General features: G+C 43.3%; 1 protein-coding gene across 1 annotated transcript in view; it reads left to right on the forward strand.

Moving 5' to 3' along the window:
* The first annotated feature begins 1,108 nt into the window (after positions 1-1,108).
* The window catches only part of LOC141110538 (heat shock cognate 71 kDa protein-like), a 38,864-nt gene continuing 16,060 nt past the window's right edge, over positions 1,109-23,912 (forward strand). The window contains exons 1-3 of the mRNA XM_073601928.1: positions 1,109-1,267; positions 21,989-22,200; positions 22,531-22,736. Of these exons, the coding sequence (XP_073458029.1) occupies positions 21,996-22,200; positions 22,531-22,736 (411 nt within the window). The 5' untranslated portion in view covers positions 1,109-1,267; positions 21,989-21,995. The remainder of the gene's footprint in view (positions 1,268-21,988; positions 22,201-22,530; positions 22,737-23,912) is intronic.

Consider the following 23,912-nt stretch of genomic DNA (forward strand, 5'->3'; position numbering starts at 1 on the left):
AAGACAAACAAAACAACCCCCCCCAAAAAACAAAACAAACCCCCCCCCCCAAAAAAAAAAAAAACTAGAAATAAACAAAAACCAAAAAAAAACAACAAAACCCCCAAGCAAAAGCAGAAACACAAGCAAACAACCCCCCAAAAAAACAAAACAAAAAACCCAACCAAAAAAAAAAAAGAACAACCCCCCCCCAAAAAAAATACCAACCAAACAAAAAAAAACCCAAAAAACAGGAGAAATTGACAGGGATTTTGCTTTAGCTTTAATTCAGAGCCTTTTTTTCTGGTTGATTAATCACCCAGTTCTGCATCAGGTCATAATTTAGCCGCGCCTGTAATAAAATGCACACAATTATGCGCAATGCACCTCTTTCAGCGCATTTTTTTGTACCTTATTCATTGCACGCGAACACTAATGATTTTCGAGTCGCATTTCCTTTTCCCAGTCTTCGCTTTAACCCCTTCTGTACAAACATACATTTTTTGCTGGAGTTCCCCTTTAACTATTTAAAAGCCTCAGAGGCTTCCATACATCCGCTCGCTTTAGGCGACCTCGCCCCCCCCCCATCCTCCCTGGCCAGCTTGCTGCGTATTATTGGAACGGTTCCCCCGGGACTATTCCAAAGTCCAGGTGTTTAACCATTTAAAAGCCCCGGGGGGGCTCCCTTGCGTTCGCTCGCTTTTGGCGACTTCACCCCAATTCTCCCCGGCCAGCTTGCTGCGTATTGGAACGGTTCCCCCTGGGACTATTCCAAAGTCCGGGTGTTTAACCATTTAAAAGCCCTGAGGGGCTCCCTTGCGTTCGCTCGCTTTTGACGACTTCACCCCAATTCTCCCCGGCCAGCTTGCTGCGTATTGGAACGGTTCCTCCCCCCCGGGACTTCTCCAAAGTCCAGACTTTTAATTATTTAAAAGCCCCGGAGACTCCTTTGCGTCGCTCCGGTTGGAATACGTGAAATAGGAAAGCGTTAACTTCTGATAACGGGAAGCCAAAAAAAAAGAAAAAAGAAAAAAGAAAAATCCAGAATCTTCTCTCCTCTTGCGCTGGTCCCTCTCCTCGCCCTCCCTCTGCCTGGACGGTTACGTGACTGGCGGGCGTTGTAGGGGGGGGGGGGGGGAGCGGTGGGTGGAGAGACACTCGGGGACATCCAGAAGCTTCTGAATCCCGTCACAGCTGTGCTGGGAAGAGCCGACCACCATCAGTATTTAGAGGGAGAGCCCGAGGCTGGGAGGGGATCAGTCCGCGCACGGTGAGCGAGCCTGCACAGGTGAGCGATCGGTCTGTGTGCGTCCGTCCTGCGTCAGAGCGCTTTATAAACGCATGTTTGTTTTATGGTCATGTAAACATTATCCGTCGCTCCACTCCCTGCGTCTGGAGCTGCTACATTATTCCAAAGTCAGGATTTCACTATTGCATTGCCAAAACCGGCATCATTTGGGGGGGGTGATTGTATGCGTTGCAGGAACGCATGCGTTAACGCAACAAACCGCCATTTCACGTTACATGCGTCGAAGAGTCAGGTTGGTATTTATTTTGGAGTAGCACCCTAATACAAGTGCACTGCATGGCGAGGCACCAAAGTGCGTCGCGGCAAAAAGTTTGCGCCGCGTTCAATTATTGCGACGTTGGAAGCCTATTTATTATAATGGGCTGCCTAAATGCAACGCGTGTTAGAGACAATGCAGTGCCAATCATTTTAAATATCCCCCAAAAGAACGAAGGCAACGCGCATCAATTGCATGGCAAGGCACCAAAGTGCATGGCGGCAAAAGAGTATGCGGCGCGTCCGATTTTTGTGACGCTTTGTCGCGGTGGAAGTCTATTCGATTTAATGGGCTGCCTCATGTAATGTGCGTTTCATTGTGAATGACCCCCAAATGAATGAAGGCAAAGCGCATCCATTGCATGGCGAGGCACCAAAGTGCGTTGCAGCAAAAAAGTATGCGGCGCGTCCGATTTTTGTGACGCTTTGTCGCAGTGGATGCCTATTCAATTTTATTTGGTGCCTCATGCAATGCGCGTTTTATTTTGAATGTCCCCCAAATGAATGAAGGCAACGCACATCCATTGCATGGTGAGGCACCAAAGTGCGTTGCGGCAAAAAGTTTGCGCCGCGTCCAATTTTTGCAACGTTGGAAGCCTATTTATTATAAAGGGCTGCCTAAATGTTAGATACACTGCAGTGCAGTGCTAATCATTTTAAATATCCCCCAAAAGAATGAAGGCAACGCACATCCATTGCATGGCAAGGAACCAAAGTGCATTGCGGCAAAAAAGTTTGTGGCGCGGCCAATTTTTGCGACGTGGGAAGCCTATTTATTTTAATGGGTTGCTTAAATGCATTGCATGTTAGATACACTGCAGTGTCATTCATTTTAGATATCCCCCAAATGAACAAAGGCAAAGCATATCCATTGCATGGCGAGGCACCAAAGTGCGTTGCGGAAAAAAGTTTGCAGCGCATCCGCTTTGTCGCGTTGGAAGCCTATTCAATTTAATGGGCTGCCTATTGCAACGTGCGTTTCATTTTGAATATCCCCCAAATGAACGAAGGCAAAGCACATCCATTGCATGGCGAGGCACCAAAGTGCGTTGCGGCAAAAAGTTTGCTGCGCGTCTGATTTTTGCGACGCATGACTGCATTGGAAGCCTATTCATTTTAATGGGCTGCCTAAATGCAACACGTGCATTTCACTTCATGTACAGCAAGGAACGTTACATGCGTTATTATGAATAGCACCCCTATACATACCTCCCAACATTTGGAGATGGGAATGAGGGACACCTACTAGCAAATGTATGTTGGCATAGGACACGCCCCCTGCCACACCCCCTTAAAGGAGAATTAACCCCAAAAAAGGTTAATTAAATCCACATCAACGCTCAAAAAAAATGCGTAAAAAAAAAATGCAATTTTGCAAAAAAAGCACACCAGTGTGAAAGGGTCCTAGGGGAGATTGTACAATCAGATTGTATAGTGTATGGTTAACAATGTCTAAGCACAGTCCTGCCGTGGGTATGTGCAAACAGAAAGTATCTCCGTCAGAAAGAGTTCACCGTGTCTCTCCGGCGGCTGCCTGGTGTGTGAATGTCGCCTTTTCTCTTCCCGGAGTTCAGCTTTAAACATGACTTGGTTGGACGGCTACGTTTTGGGCGGAGCTCTGATCTCTGTGGAAAGTCTGATCTTGTTATTTATCAGTACAAATTGTTCCTCCCGTGTTGTACAGAGGAGGGATCGGATTGCAACATCAATCAGCCAATCAATGCCTCCGCTCCTTCCAAATAACGATCCTATAAACCTGTATAGATTTCTATTTATGTGACTGTCATTTGTCCTAGTAACCAATCAGGTGACAGCTTTATTCTTTCTGACCTTTAGCCCCCATTCCCACCGGTGCGACTTCTCATGCAATTTGAGTTCAAATTCGCAATGACCGACGGGCGGCTTTGAAATCAGGATGAAGCACCGAGATTTCAAAGCTGCATTTGGGATGAAAAAAAAATAAATAAAAAATGACAGTTGCAGTTTGAAAAGTTCCAGTTACACGTCAGACCCCGTTCACACTCTGCGATTTGGAATCGCCGCAAATCTGCCCAGGATTCCAAATCGCATGACAAGCCCTGCAATATGTGCAACGCGCTTTTCAGTGGCGCTGATTCTAAACGGCGCCCCAAACGATGTGCGGATTTGCCGCGGTTGTCGCACGGAGGAATCGCGCTGCCATCGCAGCAAACGCGCCTTTAAGAATTGCACGAGGCTCGGTTCACACGTATGCAGTGCGGGGAGTGAATACTTCTCTGGCTCCTCATTTCCCCTCCTCAACAATACATTTCTTTTTATACCCAGTGACATCATCACTGGGTCTCTGTGCTTCTCTATGCCATTCTTCTCTATGCCATTCTTCTCTATGCCATTCTTCTCTATGCCATTCTTCTCTATGCTCTTCTTCTCTATGGAATTCTTCTCTATGCTCTTCTTCTCTATGCTCTTCTCTATGCTCTTCTTCTCTATGCCATTCTTCTCTATGCAGTGATGCCCCTCATTACCTGTGGGCATAGAACAGGATATATGGAGGTTTTCTATGTATGTGTTTTTTTTTAATTGGTTGAACTAGATGGACTAGTATTTTTTTTTTTCAACCTAACTGTATGTCACTATGTTAGTATGTAACTATATGTATGTAACACGCTAATAACATTTTTAAATAAACATTTCCAATATCATTACACACCTTATTTTAGACCCATCACATCATCACTGGGTCTCTGTGCTTCTCAATGCAATGCAGCCAGATGTAGGTATTAAGAAATATTGATATGCTAATGTAGTTATTATCACTTAAAATATTTCCCTTTTTCTTACATTTCTTATTTTATTCCCGGTGATGTCATCACTGGGTCTCTGTGCTTCTCTATGCAATGCAGGCAGATCATGGCTGGTGGGAGGGGCCGGCTGTACATAGCTTCTTGAAAACATCCCAGCCCCCCGCCTCAGTACTCCTCAGACTGATGTAAGCAGTGGGCTGGCTCCTGGGAGGAGTTATGCAAATATCACAATGCCCTGATGGGTGGGACTGGGTGGTCCTAGACAGGTTGTATTTGCACAGCTGGACTTTATTCGGTGGATTTAAACCAAGTTAGGGAACGCTTATTTATATCCCACTACTCTCTAATCTACCTAACAGATGAATTTTATGTGCAAATTAAAAAAAAACTTCAACCTTTAGCATAAATGGGTTAAAGAGAAGTATTTTCTTTAGTCTTGGGTGGAGTAGGAAAGGGTTAAAACCTCTGCCAGTCTTTTTTTTCTGCTCTCTGTGTCCCACTGGGGAGATTTCCTGTCACTTCCTGTCACAGAGATACCAGAAGAAATAAAAGGATCCCCAGTACAGGTGTCCCCCATAGGAAGATTCCTCCTCATTTCCTGCACTCTCCCGGCAGTGACAACGGACAAGGAGAAGGCGAACCTGCTCTCAGCGGGGACACAGACCCCCAATATAAAAGCTCACAGGAGGTCCTAACCCTTCATTACTCCATCCAAGACTAAACATAAAAAGATACACTTTTATTTATTTAACCACTTCAATACCGGACACCCCCCCCCCCCCCCTTCCTGCCCAGGCCGATTTTCAACTTTCAGCGCTGTTACACTTTAATTAACAATTGCTCGATCATCCATCACTGTACATAAATGAAACCGATGTCTTTTTTTTTTGGTGGTATTTGATCACCTCTGCAGTTTTTATTTTTTTGAAAAAAGACCGAAAATCTTGAAAAAAAAAAAAAAGTTTTTCTTTGTTTTTGTTATAAAATTTTGTAAATAAGTAATTTTTCTCCCTCACTGACGGGCACTGAGGATGAGGCACTAATATGCAGCACTGATGGGCACTGATAGATGGCACTGGAAGGCCGCACTGATGTGTACTTATAGGTGGCACTGGTGGGCACTGATTGGGCACTGATAGGCGGCACTGATGGGCACTTATGGGTGGCACTGATAGATGGCACTGGAAGGCCACACAGATGGGTACTTATAGGTGGCACTGATGGGCACTGAAAGGCTGCACTGATGGATACTGATGGGTGGCACTGAAAGGCTGCACTGATGGGCACTGATGGGTAGAACTGGTAGATGGCACTGGAAGGCCACACTGATGGGTACTTATAGGTGGCACTGATGGGCACTGATAGGAAGCACTTATGGGCACTGGAAGGCCGCACTGATGGGTACTTATAGGCGACACTGATAGGTGGCACTGAAAGGCCGCACTGATGGGTACTTAGAGGTGACATTGATGGACACTTATAGGCAGCACTGATAGGTGGCACTGAAGGACACTGATGGGCACTGATAGGTGGCATTGATAGGCAGCACTGATGAGGAGGCACTGGCAGGAATTACTAATGGGCACTGATTGGCACCTGTAATGGGCACTGATTGGTATCCCTGGTGGTCATGGGTGGGCATCCCTGGTGGATTTGCACTGATAATCAATGGGCTCTCCTCTACTCACGTCTGTCAGTGCAAATGGAGCAAAAGCTGATAAACCTCACCTCCTGGTTACAATGTGATCAGCTGTGATTGGTCACAGCTGATCACATGGTAAAGAACCTCCGTCATAGGCTCTTTACTGAGATGGGTGATGCGGTGTGTCAGACTGACGTACCACACCAACGAGCGCCCTCCGCTGGACAGTCAGGATGATGAAAGCACTTTGCTCCATGGGGGGGGCGGGAAGTGGTTATTACAGGAACTTATATAGTTATTTGTCATCTTGTTTTATAATCTATTTTTAGTGATAAGATGAGATTCCACAAAGACCTTCCCGCGGTAAGCGATGACGCGGTTCTGTAATTGATGGGTCGGATGTACTTTGACGTGAATTCACACGCATGGCCTCCTCCCCCGGAGCTCACAACTAATTGTAGGTGTGGAGGGAACTGGAAAACTCCCAAAATATCAATATCATATATATGTTCTACGAGAGGCTGAAAAACACATAGAAGTCATATATGTGAATTTATCAATGTCTGTTCAGTCGGTCTTGTGATCCACACTGCATAGGAGGGTGACACCGCCGTTAAAAAAAAATAGAGTGGTTGGAAAATAAATACTGATTTTCAGCTCCATCTAGTGGCCATAATGAGATATTTTCTCAAACCACTCTACTTTTTATCAATGAATAACATTCGACGCGTAGAGAAACTAGAAGAAGGACATTCAATTTTGACCCATTTGCACAAAACCAGACCAGAGGCTTTATAAATGAATTGCTATGCAATTTTTTAGCTTACTAGGTCCACTTTGTAGCTTACGGCGTTTCCCATGTTCACCTTGGACAGTTTTAGGTTTTAGGGGTGTACATACATATATATATATATACAATTGCAGAGCTATTCATTTAGTAAAGCCTCTGGTACATTTGTTTTGTGCAAATGAGTCAACATTGAATGTTCTTCTTCTAGTTTCCCTTCGCATCGAATGTTATTCATTGATAAAAAGTAGAGTGGTTTGGGAAAGTATCTCATTATGGCCACTAGATGGAGCTGAAAATCAGTATTTATTTTCCAACCACCCTATTTTTTTGTATGAATTATAAAAAAAAAAATGCATCGGTACTTGTCCAGTGGAACTGCAGGTACACTCCTTCTGTGAGAACGGGCACAAAAACTGAATTTTCTTCTGTTTCCTCTACAGATCGAAGGTTATGCATTGTTAAAAAATAGATTGGTTCTGGAAATTACCCCATTGTGGCCACTAGATAGAGCTAAGGGTCAGTATTTATTTCCTATGATGATCAACTCCATCTAGTGGCCATAATGCGGTATTTTCCCCAACCACCCGATTTTTTTTATTTTATTTTTTAATTATAAAAAAATGAATTGGTATTCAGCAAAGCTGCTGCTACAGCCACTAGATGGAGCTGAGGGTCAGTATTTATTTCCTATGATCCTCAACTCCATCTAGTGGCCATAATGCAGTATTTATTTTTTAAAAAATTGCATAGGTATTCATCTAGTACATTTGTTCTGTGCGAATGCAGCAAAATTCAATGTTCTCCTACTTTCACTACAAGTGGAAAGTTATTCATTATTTAAAAAAATATAAATATTGGTCCTTGGAAATACCTTAATATGGCCACTAGATGGAGCTGAGGATCAGTATTTATTTCCTCTGATCCTCAGCTCCATCTGGTGGCCATAATGTAGTATTCCGCCCAACCACTCAATTTTTTTATGAATTATAAAAAAATTTGCATAGGTATTCATCCAGTAAAACTACGGTACATTTGTTCTGTGAAAATGGGGCTAAATTGAATGATCTCCCTCTGCTTCCGCCACAGGTCGAATGTTCTTCAGTGTTAAAAAAAAAAAAAGTAAATTCTTCTGGAAAATATCTCATTATGGCCACTAGATGGAGCTGGGGGTCAGTAATTACTTCCTATGATCCTCAGCTCCATCTAGGGGCCATAATGCTGTATTTTCCAAACCAACCTATTTTTTTTATGAATTATAAAAAAAAAAAAATTGTATTGATATTTATTCAGCATAGCTGCTGCTACAGATGTGAGTTTTATGGGGTGTATTTAAGAAGAAAAAAAAACGGCATTGCTATTCGTCCAGCAAAACAGCAGGTACTGCGCAAATGGGACAAAATCAAATGTTCTCTTTTTAGTTCCACTAAATGTCGAAGGTTATTTTTAAAAATAAAGTGTAGAGGGCGCTCTAGAACAAATGATAATTAACTGGGCCATAAAATGGTTTAGTAAAATATTTCATTATGGCCACTAGATGGCGGTGAGCGTTAGTAACTATTTCCTATGATCCCCAGCTCCATCTGGTGGCCATAATGTGGTATTTTCCAAAACCCTTCTATTTTTTTTTATTTTTAACAATGAATTACATTCGACCTGTAGTGGAACTAAACCCATTCATTTAACAGTTTAACAAATCAGTTACACTCAAGGTATGCTGAGATTGATAACTGTAACAGTTGCTTGTGCTCCTGAACAAGTCAAGTTATCCCATGGCTGGTGTACCTATCTGATCACATGTGCTGCACCCTGGGCAGCTGCAGATCAAACAGAGGCCAAGATGGCGGCTTCCTTGGCTGTAGAGGAGAGGAGGGTTTAGTTCCACTTTAACTTTATAATAAAGAGCTGGCAAAGGCATTTAAACCATAGGGGATCATTAGATTTTCCTATATTACTTAGCCCCATCTAGTGGCCAAATGTGGCGTTTTCTATTTAAAAATCAATGATTTTTAAATAGAATGTGTCCTGTTTGCATTTGTTCTGCATGCACATTTTTTTTTATAAATCAGCCTCTTTCGGTTGCAATGGCTCCTCCTGGCCGATTCTAGAACTTTCCCGGCACATCTGCAAAGCGACACCCAGCAGAGAGTCTAAATAAAGCCGTTGGTTATGAAGCCTGTCCATAATGTGAGGCTGCCCTTTCCATAGGGATCGGATTCCCCGATCAGTCATGGTGGTGTGGAGTTAGAATTGTCCCCCCTCCCCTTCTCTGGCTGTGATTTTATTTCTGGAAGCGTTGATCCTGTGTTCCTGCGTTGTGCAGTGGAAGTTTCCTGCCCCTCCCTCCCTCCCTTATCTGATGGGCCCGTGTCTCGGCTCTGCCTGTTGGCCGGCGGCCAGGGGTGCGTTCCGTTCTGGAATGTCCCGGTTTGTTCTCTGATTTGACGTGGTACAAACCGGTCAGACATGAACCCGGACCGACTCCGCCAGAAGCAGAAGTGTTTATGAAAGCACAAGTTCATTTATTAGCAATGCGAAACCTTCTTCATTTATTGCCAGGACGGCGATGTGTGATTTATTCCCCGCTACATGCGTTTTCCTGCACCCACCTAAAAGATTTTTTATCTTATATTTGCATTCTTTAGTGACTGTATTATTTCCATATGTGAATGGTTAAAGTGTAACTCCGGACTTCTCTTCAGTCTCACACAGAGAGTTTGACAGCAGGCAGTATGTACAGGAGAGGAGTGTGGAGGGTATGACAGTGGGCAGTATGTACAGGAGAGGAGTGTGGAGGGTATGACAGCAGGCAGTATGTACAGGAGAGGAGTGTGGAGGGTATGACAGCGGGCAGTATGTACAGGAGAGGAGTGTGGAGGGTATGACAGTGGGCAGTATGTACAGGAGAGGAGTGTGGAGGGTATGACAGTGGGCAGTATGTACAGGAGAGGAGTGTGGAGAGTATTACAGTGGGCAGTATGTACAGGAGAGGAGTGTGGAGGGTATGACAGTGGGCAGTATGTACAGTAGAGGTGTGTGGAGGGTATGACAGCGGGCAGTATGTACAGGAGAGGAGTGTGGAGGGTATGACAGCGGGCAGTATGTACAGGAGAGAAGTGTGGAGGGTATGACAGTGGGCAGTATGTACAGGAGAGGAGTGTGGAGGGTATGACAGTGGGCAGTATGACAGTGGGCAGTATGTATAGGAGAGGAGTGTGGAGGGTATGACAGTGGGCAGTATGTACAGGAGAGGAGTGTGGAGGGTATGACAGTGGGCAGTATATACAGGAGAGGAGTGTGGAGGGTATGACAGTGGGCAGTATGTATAGGAGAGGAGTGTGGAGGGGATGACAGTGGGCGGTATGTACAGGAGAGGAGTGTGGGGGTATGACAGTGGGCAGTATGTAAAGGAGAGGAGTGTGGAGGGGATGACAGTGGGTAGTATGTACAGGAGAGGAGTGTGGAGGGGATGACAGTGGGCGGTATGTACAGGAGAGGAGTGTGGAGGGGATGACAGTGGGCAGTATGTACAGGAGAGGAGTGTGGAGGGGATGACAGTGGGCGGTATGTACAGGAGAGGATTGTGGAGGGTATGACAGCGGGCAGTATGTACAGGAGAGGAGTGTGGAGGGTATGACAGTGGGCAGTATGTACAGGAGAGGAGTGTGGAGGGTATGACAGTGGGCAGTATGTAAAGGAGAGGAGTGTGGAGGGTATGACAGTGGGCAGTATGTACAGGAGAGGAGTGTGGAGGGTATGACAGTGGGCAGTATGTACAGGAGAGGAGTGTGGAGGGTATGACAGTGGGCAGTATGTACAGGAGAGGAGCGTGGAGGGTATGACAGTGGGCAGTATGTACAGGAGAGGAGTGTGGAGGGTATGACAGTGGGCAGTATGTACAGGAGAGGAATGTGGAGGGTATAACAGTGGGCAGTATGTACAGGAGAGGAGTGTGGGGGTATGACAGTGGGCAGTATGTAAAGGAGAGGAGTGTGGAGGGGATGACAGTGGGCAGTATGTACAGGAGAGGAGTGTGGAGGGGATGACAGTGGGCGGTATGTACAGGAGAGGAGTGTGGAGGGGATGACAGTGGGCAGTATGTACAGGAGAGGAGTGTGGAGGGGATGACAGTGGGCGGTATGTACAGGAGAGGATTGTGGAGGGTATGACAGCGGGCAGTATGTACAGGAGAGGAGTGTGGAGGGTATGACAGTGGGCAGTATGTACAGGAGAGGAGTGTGGAGGGTATGACAGTGGGCAGTATGTAAAGGAGAGGAGTGTGGAGGGTATGACAGTGGGCAGTATGTACAGGAGAGGAGTGTGGAGGGTATGACAGTGGGCAGTATGTACAGGAGAGGAGTGTGGAGGGTATGACAGTGGGCAGTATGTACAGGAGAGGAGCGTGGAGGGTATGACAGTGGGCAGTATGTACAGGAGAGGAGTGTGGAGGGTATGACAGTGGGCAGTATGTACAGGAGAGGAGTGTGGAGGGTATGACAGTGGGCAGTATGTACAGGAGAGGAGTGTGGAGGGTATGACAGTGGGCAGTATGTACAGGAGAGGAGTGTGGAGGGTATGACAGTGGGCAGTATGTACAGGAGAGGAGTGTGGAGGGTATGACAGTGGGCAGTATGTACAGGAGAGGAGTGTGGAGGGTATGACAGTGGGCAGTATGTACAGGAGAGGAGTGTGGAGGGTATGACAGTGGGCAGTATGTACAGGAGAGGAGTGTGGAGGGTATGACAGTGGGCAGTATGTACAGGAGAGGAGTGTGGAGGGTATGACAGTGGGCAGTATGTACAGGAGAGGAGTGTGGAGAGTATTACAGTGGGCAGTATGTACAGGAGAGGAGTGTGGAGGGTATGACAGTGGGCAGTATGTACAGTAGAGGTGTGTGGAGGGTATGACAGCGGGCAGTATGTACAGGAGAGGAGTGTGGAGGGTATGACAGCGGGCAGTATGTACAGGAGAGAAGTGTGGAGGGTATGACAGTGGGCAGTATGTACAGGAGAGGAGTGTGGAGGGTATGACAGTGGGCAGTATGACAGTGGGCAGTATGTATAGGAGAGGAGTGTGGAGGGTATGACAGTGGGCAGTATGTACAGGAGAGGAGTGTGGAGGGTATGACAGTGGGCAGTATATACAGGAGAGGAGTGTGGAGGGTATGACAGTGGGCAGTATGTATAGGAGAGGAGTGTGGAGGGGATGACAGTGGGCGGTATGTACAGGAGAGGAGTGTGGGGGTATGACAGTGGGCAGTATGTAAAGGAGAGGAGTGTGGAGGGGATGACAGTGGGTAGTATGTACAGGAGAGGAGTGTGGAGGGGATGACAGTGGGCGGTATGTACAGGAGAGGAGTGTGGAGGGGATGACAGTGGGCAGTATGTACAGGAGAGGAGTGTGGAGGGGATGACAGTGGGCGGTATGTACAGGAGAGGATTGTGGAGGGTATGACAGCGGGCAGTATGTACAGGAGAGGAGTGTGGAGGGTATGACAGTGGGCAGTATGTACAGGAGAGGAGTGTGGAGGGTATGACAGTGGGCAGTATGTAAAGGAGAGGAGTGTGGAGGGTATGACAGTGGGCAGTATGTACAGGAGAGGAGTGTGGAGGGTATGACAGTGGGCAGTATGTACAGGAGAGGAGTGTGGAGGGTATGACAGTGGGCAGTATGTACAGGAGAGGAGCGTGGAGGGTATGACAGTGGGCAGTATGTACAGGAGAGGAGTGTGGAGGGTATGACAGTGGGCAGTATGTACAGGAGAGGAATGTGGAGGGTATAACAGTGGGCAGTATGTACAGGAGAGGAGTGTGGGGGTATGACAGTGGGCAGTATGTAAAGGAGAGGAGTGTGGAGGGGATGACAGTGGGCAGTATGTACAGGAGAGGAGTGTGGAGGGGATGACAGTGGGCGGTATGTACAGGAGAGGAGTGTGGAGGGGATGACAGTGGGCAGTATGTACAGGAGAGGAGTGTGGAGGGGATGACAGTGGGCGGTATGTACAGGAGAGGATTGTGGAGGGTATGACAGCGGGCAGTATGTACAGGAGAGGAGTGTGGAGGGTATGACAGTGGGCAGTATGTACAGGAGAGGAGTGTGGAGGGTATGACAGTGGGCAGTATGTAAAGGAGAGGAGTGTGGAGGGTATGACAGTGGGCAGTATGTACAGGAGAGGAGTGTGGAGGGTATGACAGTGGGCAGTATGTACAGGAGAGGAGTGTGGAGGGTATGACAGTGGGCAGTATGTACAGGAGAGGAGCGTGGAGGGTATGACAGTGGGCAGTATGTACAGGAGAGGAGTGTGGAGGGTATGACAGTGGGCAGTATGTACAGGAGAGGAATGTGGAGGGTATGACAGTGGGCAGTATGTACAGGAGAGGAGCGTGGAGGGTATGACAGTGGGCAGTATGTACAGGAGAGGAGCGTGGAGGGTATGACAGTGGGCAGTATGTACAGGAGAGGAGTGTGGAGGGTATGACAGCGGGCAGTATGTGTAGGAAGGGGAGTTCCAAGGATATCACCAAGAATGCTACAGTATGTAGAGGAGGCTTGGAAAGAATGCCCCAAGGGATGTGTCTCAACATTTGTCTCAACATTTAGCAGCTGTTATATTCTATCTGTATGCGTTTCTATTCAAATGTTTTTAGATGTTTATTGTCTACACCAGGGATATGCAATTAGCAGGACTTCCAGCTGTTGCAAAACTACAAGTCCCATCATGCCTCTGCCTCTGGGTGTCATGCTTGTGGCTGTCAGAGTCTTGCTATGCCTCATGGGACTTGTAGTTCTTAAAACAGCTGGAGGTCCACTAATTGCATATCCCTGGTCTACACCATTTTGTATTTACCTATTGAATAAAATTCATGTATTTTTATACTTTTCCAATATTTTTGTTCTCAATATCTTGTCAGCTCTCCTTGGGGCATTCTTTCCATGTTTTCTAATATATTTGGGATGTGGTAAGAGCTGTCAAGATTCTTCATTGGTTGGTTCTCTCTTCTCTTTTTTTAATAATTTCAGTATGTACAGGAGAGGAGTCTGGGGGTATGAGAGGAGGCCATATGTGTAAGAGAAGAGTGAGGAGGAAATGACAGCGGGCAGTATGTGCAGGAGGAGTGCCAACTATATACTGTCTGTGTAAAGGTTTGCCAATGGAGCTGATTAAGAAAGCATATACTGTGTACTGAGTGGAATGTGTAATAGACGGCGCCTGCTCTACCTTCACTGTGTGCTAAATTCCAATGTATAGATCCATATAGGTGACTATGCCTTATTATTATCCTACAGAAAACTATTATTTCTAGTTGTTATGATAAGGATATATGTGCAATATCAAAAATTAGTAACCCGTGGCAAGGATATTATGTGCAGTTTCAAAAGTGGATAAACATCTAGGAGTCCAACACATTCGGTGAGTTCCGATCGTTCACTACTCCCTGGAGGTGAATGTATTGACATCTATGGGACACGGAGCACAACAGCACTTTTTCCACCAAAAAAAGACTCTGTTAAAAGTGGAAAATTGTATTGATAGACGTTCATCCACTTTTGATATTGCGCATATATCCTTGTCATAACAACTAGAAATATCGGATAGTCTATGAGATTATTTTTTTGTGTTGTTTTTTGTGTTGTTGTTGTTTTGTTTTGTTTTTTTCTCCTCCTCTTGGAGGCACAGTGGAGAGATGATTGATGTTATTAAAGGAAGAGGATATGTTATATTAATAAATTAGACACAGGATGGACAACATGTAATGGAATCACATAAAGAAGGGTAAATTGAAATGAAAGGTGCAGAGGTATAAAAAATGAAATAGTAGAGTGAGATTATATTGTATTAAAACACTAAACATAATAGGACATGAAAATAGAAATTCAAAATTATACACCTTTTTATTATATATATATATATATATATACACAGTGGGGACGGAAAGTATTCAGACCCCCTTAAATTTTTCACTCTTTGTTATATTTCAGCCATTTGCTAAAATCTTTTAAGTTCATTTTTTTCCTCATTAATGTACACACAGCACTCCATATTGACAGAGAAACACAGAATTGTTGACATTTTTGCAGATTTATTAAAAAAGAAAAACTGAAATATCACATGGTCCTAAGTATTCAGACCCTTTGCTCAGTATTTAGTAGAAGCCCCTTTTGATCTAATACAGCCATGAGTCTTTTTGGGAAAGATGCAACAAGTTTTTCACACCTGGATTTGGGGATCCTCTGCCATTCCTCCTTGCAGATCCTCTCCAGTTCTGTCAGGTTGGATGGTAAACGTTGGTGGACGGCCATTTTTAGGTCTCTCCAGAGATCCTCAATTGGGTTTAAGTCAGGGCTCTGGCTGGGCCATTCAAGAACAGTCACAGAGTTGTTGTGAAGCCACTCCTTCATTATTTTAGCTGTTTGCTTAGAGTCATTGTCTTGTTGGAAGGTAAACCTTCAGCCCAGTCTGAGGTCCTGAGCACTCTGGAGAAGGTTTTCGTCCAGGATATCCCTGTACTTGGCCGCATTCATCTTTCCCTCGATTGCAACCAGTCGTCCTGTCCCTGCAGCTGAAAAACACCCCCACAGCATGATGCTGCCACCACCATGCTTCACTGTTGGGACTGTATTGGACAGGTGATGAGCAGTGCCTGGTTTTCTCCACACATACTGCTTAGAATTAAGGCCAAAAAGTCCTCATCAGACCAGAGAATCTTATTTCTCACCATCTTGAAGTCCTTCAGATGTTTTTTAGCAAACTCCATGCGGGCTTTCATGTGTCTTGCACTGAGGAAAGGGTTCCGTCGGGCCACTCTGCCATAAAGCCCCAACTGATGGAGGGCTGCAGTGATGGTTGACTTTCTACAACTTTCTCCCATCTCCTGACTGCATCTCTGGAGCTCAGCCACAGTGATCTTTGGGTTCTTCTTTACCTCTCTCACCAAGGCTCTTCTCCCCCGATAGCTCAGTTTGGCTGGACGGCCAGCTCTAGGAAGGGTTCTGGTCATCCCAAACGTCTTCCATTTAAGGATTATGGAGGCCACTGTGCTCTTAGGAACCTTAAGTGCATCAGAAATTTTTTGTAACTTTGGCCAGATCTGTACCTTGCCACAATTCTGTCTCTGAGCTCTTCAGGCAGTTCCTTTGACCTCATGATTCTCATTTGCTCTGACATGCACTGTGAGCTGTAAGGTCTTATATAGACAGGTGTGTGGCTTTCCTAATCAAGTCCAATCAGTATAATCAAACACAGCTGGACTCAAATGAAGGTGTAGAATTTATTCTGATCATCTCAAGGATGATCAGAATAAATGGACAGTTAAATATATGAGTGTCACAGCAAAGGGTCTGAATACTTAGGACCATGTGATATTTCAGGTTTTCTTTTTTAATAAATCTGCAAAAATGTCAACAATTCTGTGTTTTTCTGTCAATATGGGGTGCTGTGTGTACATTAATGAGGAAAAAAAATGAATTTAAATGATTTTAGCAAATGGCTGCAATATAACAAAGAGTGAAAAATTTAAGGGGGTCTGAATACTTTCCGTATATATATATATATATATATATATATATATATATATATATATATATATATATATATATATATATATATATATATATATATTATTATTATTATTATTATTATTATTATTAATAATTTTTTTTTCTTGTATTGTAGGTTGTTTGACACATGTAATAGGGTGCTGTAAAGCCCCCTTCTTAACCACTTCAGCCCCCGACCGTTTGGCTGCCCAAAGACCAGAACGTTTTTTTGTGATTCGGCAGTGCGTCGCTTTAACTGACAATTGCGCGGTCGTGCAACGTGGCTCCCAAACAAAATTGACGTCCTTTTTTTCCCACAAATAGAGCTTTCTTTTGGTGGTATTTGATCACCTCTGCGGTTTAATATATAAAAAAATAGTTTTTTTCCTCAGTTTAGGCCGATATGTATTCTTCTACATATTTTTGGTTAAAAAAAAAAATCGCAATTTATTAATTGGTTTGCGCAAAAGTTATAGCGTCTACAAAATAGGGGATAGTTTTTTATGGCATCTTTATTCATAATTTTTTTTTTTTTACTAGTAATGGCGACGATCTGCAATTTTTATCGTGACATTATGGCGGACACATCAGACACCTTTGGCGCTATTTTGGGACCATTCATATTTATACAGCGATCAGTGCAATTAAAAATGCACTGATTACTGTGTAACTGCGACTGAAAGTGAAGGGGTTAACCAGTAGGGGGCACTGTATGGGTTAAGTGTGTCCTAGGGAGTGATTCTAACTGTGGGGGGGAGGGGCTATGTGTGACGCGACACTGGTCACCGCTCCCGATCACAGGGGGCGGTGATCAGTGTCCTGTCACTAGGAAGAATGGGGAAATGCTTGTTTACATCAACATTTCCCTGTTCTTCCTCTCCGTGAGACGATTGCGGGTATACCCGCGGACATCGAGTCCGCGGGACCGGCGATCACACTCACTGAGCTCGCGGCGGACGCGTACGCCCACAATGCCGCGTCTTAAAGGGCAACGTACAGGTACGTTAATATGCCTGTACGTGCCCATCTGCCGACGTATATCGGCGTGAGCCGGTTGGCAAGGGGTTAATTATATTTTGAATAATGTTTTGCACAAATTGAATTTTGGTTATGGGTAGGTAAGTGGGTGGGCTTTTTCCTTTTTTTTTCTCTTTCTCTCTTTTGAAGAGGACCTGATCAAGGATCTGGTGTGTTTTCTCGGGGTGGGGGGTTAGTGTGGTTTATGTTAATGAAAAGATTTATAAAGATATATTGTGCAATGTGTATTTATATGTTGTATGTTGAAAGCTGTCTTAATAAAGAAAAAGTGATTATAAAAAAAAATAACAACTAGAAATAATAGTTGTGTAGGATAATAATAAGGCATAGTCACCTATATGGATCTATACATTGAAATTTAGCACACAGTTAAGGTAGAGCAGGCGCCGTCTATTACACATTCCATTCATTTTGCCCTCTAGTGGGGACAACATCGGACAGCAGCGGCTCATACATTGCCATCCTTCCAAGGCGCGAGTGTTTCCCATTTACTGTGTACTGAGTGCCTGCCCTGTTTAATTGTAATCTCTAGTTCTTCACACCTGCCTTGGACCATGGTGGAGGAAGTGCATGGCATAGTAACTAAGAAAAGAGTTGCAGTCGCAAGCATACGCTGTGTAAGTGTCCTAATGAATATGAAGAAGATTATATAGAACTCATTACCATAAACTTGATGGACTCTAATTTTATCACAGTTCCACAGCTTCCTGAATACAATTAATGACTTAATGATTTTTTTATATATTGCCGAGAGTCGCTCTTTAATTGGCAGCACATATCATCATATTTTACAGGCTCCTGTGGTTGAGATGAGCTTGCTTTCTAACATGTTTCGGATGGGTGAGGGTACACAATTTAATCCTGTTGTTCTATGAGCGTTGTGTGTCTGGTTGAGACACGGCTGACCATGCGGATATTTTTACAGAGCCAGAAAAGACTTTATTAGGGGGAAGAATAGCGCAATGATGAGTCAGGAGAAAATCGCACAACCATTGTGGTGCATCCAGCCATAGTGAAGCTTTTGCTGAGCAGGGATTTTTCTAGCTCTACGATAACTATAAGTCGGTTTTTATGAATGATTCTAAATAACGTTGGTGGGATAGGACAAGATGTAACATGCTAATGCTGTAATCAGTGAATCAAAATGACACTATATGGCCAAAAGTATGTTGACAACAAATGAATACGTTCAGGTGTTTCCACTGGAGGGTATTAATACTATAAAGAAATTTTAGACAATTGGTGAAGGTTTTTTCAGTTCCACCATGGCTGCGCTTCCAAAGCCAACTTTATAAAGACATGATTTGGTGAGTTTGGGGTGGAGGAACTTGAGTGGCCATCACAGAGCCCTGACCTCAAACCTACTGAACACCTTTGTGATGATTTGGAATGGGCCAGGTCTTCTCAGTCAACATCTCCATAAAGGCATGGTTTGAGGAGTTTGGTGTGGAGGAACCTGAGCGACCTACAGAGCCCTGACCTCCACCCTACTGAACATCTCTGAGATGAATTAGAATGAGTCAGGTCTTCTCAGCCAACATCTCCATAAAGGCTTGATTTTATGAGTTTCAGGTGGCTAGTAGAAATCCCTAAGCTCAATCCTACTGAACACCTTTGACATGAATTGTAATGAGCCAGGTATTCTAAGCCAATATCTCCATAAAGGCATGGTTTGATGCGTTTCGGGTGGCTGATGCAGAGCCCTGACCTCAACCCTACTGAATACCTTTGGAATGAGCTAGGTCTTTTCAGCCAATATCTCCATAACGAAATGGTTTGAGGAGTTTGTTGTGGAGGAACCTGTGCAACCTACACAAAGACCTGACTTCAACCCTACTGAACATCTCTGAGATGAATTAGAATGAGCCAGGTCTTCCCAGACAACATCTTCATAAAGGCATGGTTTGATGAGTTTCAGGTGGCTGGTAGAAAGCCCTAATCTCAACCCTACTGAACACCTTTGGCATGAATTGTAATGAGCCAGGTCTTCTCAGCCAACATCTTCATAAAGGGATGTGTAACAACACCCCGAGTATGAAAGGGTTTAAAGCCTTTAAGACATTCCATTTCCGAACACAAAGGCAGCTACCGAACACTTCAATCAGCCGAACAAGAAACCCATACGAATAATTCTCCCCAAAGTACGAGACGGGGCTCTGTATTGAGGTTCAAACAGGACTGAATCTTTATTTTGAGATCTCACACAAATATATACCGCAGGATGAAACTACAACCTCTCACCAGAAACCTAATTAACATGAGCTAATTATCTTATTCTTTAGACAGCCTAGGTGACTCAGAGACATGACCTTTAGGACAGACTTCATGTCTCCTAGCTCACCGACTATACAATACAAATTATCACACGTTAATTAGCACACTGGATGAAAAGACTCTTTGGAATTGACATCAGCATCTCCTCACAGTATGTGTCCTAACAGTATGAATCAGTCACTATTTGTAATATGACAAATACAGGGTCCCCAGAGTCTGTGCCTCTTGGGGGGATATGGGCCCAAATCTAAAGTAAGGCCACTTCAAGGGTCCCCAGGCATACAGCTCACAAAGAGCACCTTTCCCTCAAATGCCAGGGCCCATAATCGGTAGGCAAGAGGCTAGCATTCAGTCCTCTCCAAAAGCCTCTGTTCCGAGTAGGTCTGTCACAGCATGGTTTAATAACTTTCGGGTGGCTGGTGCAGAGCCCTGACCTCAAGACATGGTTTGATGAGTTTAGTATTGAGAAACCTGAGAGAGTGACCTACACAGAACCCTGACCTCAACCCTACTAAACATCTCTGAGATGAATTAGAATGAGCCAGATCTTCTCATCCGTCATCTCCATAAAGGCATAGGAACTTGAGTGGCTTGCGCAGAGCCCTGACCTCAATCCTACATTTTGCATGAACTGGAACATTCAGGCCAGGCCTTCCCATCCAACATCAGTATCTGATCTCACAAATGCCCTTTTGGCTGAATGGGCACAGCTTTTCACAGATGCACTCTAAAACCTAACCAGAAGAGAAGAGGGTGTTATAGCTCTAAGGAGTGGGGATTGTGGGTGGGGCTTCCATATTGGATATTGGTGTTTAACAAGCTCATATAGGTGTGATGGTCAGATGTCTACAAGCTGTGAGCCATATACTGTACTTTAGGGAACTGGAAATACTCAGCTTTATTTCCCAATGTTCTAATTCATATATGTACACAAGAAAATATGTGGCGCTCTGTTCGGCCAGGCTAGTGATTCACACACCTCTTGTATGACGTATAGCTGGGAGGCTGATACTTCTTTTTTCTATTGCAGCTTTGTAGCCACCTGTAACAGTAACACAGTGGTCCTCCCTATACTCTGCTCCTTGTGTAAGCTAACAAAGACCTTCCACATAAAGCTAAAAGTATTGAAGCCAGAGACAACCCGGAAAGTAAGAGAACAGTAAGGGCAGCTTATGTGTCTTTCAATGCAGGATTCCTTTAAAGCCTATCTCCAGCAACTTACCCTGCAGTTGTTCAACCCCCAAACCTGAAGCTGCCTTCACATATATTTTCTTTTTAATTCACCAAGTATATACTGTCTTCTGGTAACATCAAGCATCCTCCATGTTCTAATCTGATGACAGCAATGGGCAGTCCTTTCTATGACACAGAAAATAGCTTACATAATAAAGTATAAACCTTCCATGCTTCCTGGGCTCAAAGAGGATGGGTTGAATGACACTGGCCTTAATTCAACCCAGAAGAGGAGTGCCACCTACTGGGGGGGGGGGGGGGGGTCAGCTCTGGTTTGTTTCTGCTTTCTTTTTCTTTTCTTCTTCTTTTTTTAATGTTAATAAGCATTGCTTTTTATATAGGGTGTCATTTTGATTCTTTTACATACATACATGAGATGGTATAACCTGCAATTTAACTTTAATCAAACTAGTATACAATACAAATGTGTGTTTCTTGGGTGTAATCTAATGTTGATGATCTGCTTTCAATTTATTTATTTTACTTTTGGGTTGTGTTGTTTGCCTTCACCTTCTGATTAGCTGGTGTTTGGGTAATATGGAATGTATCCCTGTCCTTTGTGAGCTATTGGCCTAGTTTTTCATAATTAAAAGTTGTCAGGTTCAGAGCAGAGAACAATGGATATCAGTGTAATATGATAATATATATATTATATATATATATATATATATGTATGTGTATTTCTATATAATATATTTTATATATACCGTATATATATATATATATATATATATATATATATATATATATAGTGTGTGTATGTATGTATGTGTATATGTATATATATATATATATATATATATATATATATATATATATATATATATATATATATATATATATATATATATATATATATATATATATATATTATATTATTATATATATATATTTTTTTTTTTTATTCCTCCATATGGAAACCCTATAGGTGTGCATTAGGTACCGAAGTAGAGAAAATCTCCTCAATGAGGGCAGCAATAACACTGACAAAGGTTATAGGCCTTGCCGACTATACAAAAATAATAGCTTGGCTCAGATGTGTTGAACTTTACATATCCGTGTTGCTCCCTATGTTGCTGTGTGTTAAAAAAATAAATAATTCTGTGCACAAATCTTCATAACTTCTTAATTTGTTTGTTTTATTTTTACAGAGACAACATGTCTAAGGGTCCAGCGATAGGCATTGACCTTGGCACCACCTACTCATGCGTAGGGGTTTTCCAGCATGGAAAAGTAGAGATTATTGCCAATGACCAAGGAAACCGTACCACCCCAAGCTATGTGGCCTTCACAGACACAGAGAGACTTATTGGGGATGCCGCAAAGAACCAAGTAGCCATGAACCCAACTAATACTGTTTTTGGTAAGCCTGAGTTCTGTCAGATCATCATTACACATACAATTGCAGCATGCTGTCTCTTGGATTGGTCTAGGTTCTTACTAAGTTAAATTTCAGATCTTCTCAAAAACCTTTTGCAGTCATGTAATTGTCTCAGATAACAACTGAGAAGATCATCTACAAATCGGTAAGGAAGCTGAGTGAAATTCTGTTAGTTGGAATAGCTGTTGGTTGGGAGCTTTTTCTAGAGATACTTTTCGGGCAAGTAAGAAAGATTTTTTTAGATGGGCATTTGTAGTTATATGGAATATGAAATGTAACATGCCACTGATATCAGACTTGTTTGTATTACAGATGCCAAGCGTTTGATTGGCCGACGTTTCGATGATGCCGTTGTCCAGTCTGACATGAAGCATTGGCCTTTTAATGTAATAAATGATGGTGGTCGACCCAAGGTTCAGGTAGAATATAAAGGAGAGACAAAATCTTTCTATCCTGAAGAAGTCTCATCTATGGTTCTTACCAAAATGAAAGAGATCTCTGAGGCCTACTTAGGAAAAGTAAGTTTACTAATACTAACGGTAACATGTCAAGTCCAAAGGAGCAGTAGACCTGCTTCGGCTAACTGCTCTTTCCGATCTATTGTCCCCTTGGAATAAAATATGGATGGGCAGTGCCCCCCCCCCCCCTCCCGGTTCTGTCTTCTTCCTCTAGAACAGTGGTTCTCAACTCTAGTCCTCGGGACCCACCAACAGGCCAGATTTTAAGTATTACCTTGGGGAGATGCAGACTAGAATACTGCAATCCCTGAGCAGCAAATGATATCACCTGTGATGTATTTCAGCTATCTTGCAAACCTGACCTGTTGGTGGGTCCTGAGGACTGGAGTTGAGAACCACTGCTCTAGAATATATGCAAACAAAGCTTTTTTGGCTCAAACAATCATTTTTATGCTTGTAATTGGCAAAAAAGACACATTGGAACAGGCAATTCATGATCCCATGTCCTATCAAAATCTGAAGTCTACGACCACCTTTTATGACCATCAGCTCATGTTTGCATGCCAACCAAAATGTGAGGTCTATGACTACTTCGAATAAGAAGTGTGTAGTCTGTATTCTGTAATACAGAACTGTTTGATAAACTTTAGCTGAGACCTTTTGTTCATAGACAAAACATAACTGAATGAGATGTTGCTTCTAACATTAAAAAAAAAAAAAATTCTCTTAGTAATCTAATTCTTATAGGCTAAGAAATAGACGCTCCGCTCCATGTATAAAAGTTCAGAATGATATTTTATTTATAATTGCCAAGGACAATCCAACATCCAACGGGGTATGGTAGGGCCTCCCTTTTGTATACTGTAAATATAAAAATCCATGAAAATAATCAATGTCTTATTTAAATGATATTTTAAATACTATTATACAAACTAACAAATAAAGATTAATACATATTTATTTTTAAGAACTCAGAAAATATAATACAAATTTTAAATTACAAATATTATAAATTTATTGTAGATTTAAAATTCAAATCTACTCTGTTCAAAAGAGGGATATGTCATGTCTCATCTATATATCATAATAAAGATTATATGAGTTAATTAATAATGATTCATAGAATTGTCTTGAATCATAGTGTATCCAATTACGAGTAATTAACTACAAATCATACAGGCTGTAAATATAAGATTCTATGAATCACCATTATTCAACACATTAATCAATGGATAA

This window comes from Aquarana catesbeiana, linkage group LG10, assembly GCF_042186555.1.
Source record: "Aquarana catesbeiana isolate 2022-GZ linkage group LG10, ASM4218655v1, whole genome shotgun sequence".
Taxonomy (NCBI): domain Eukaryota; kingdom Metazoa; phylum Chordata; class Amphibia; order Anura; family Ranidae; genus Aquarana; species Aquarana catesbeiana.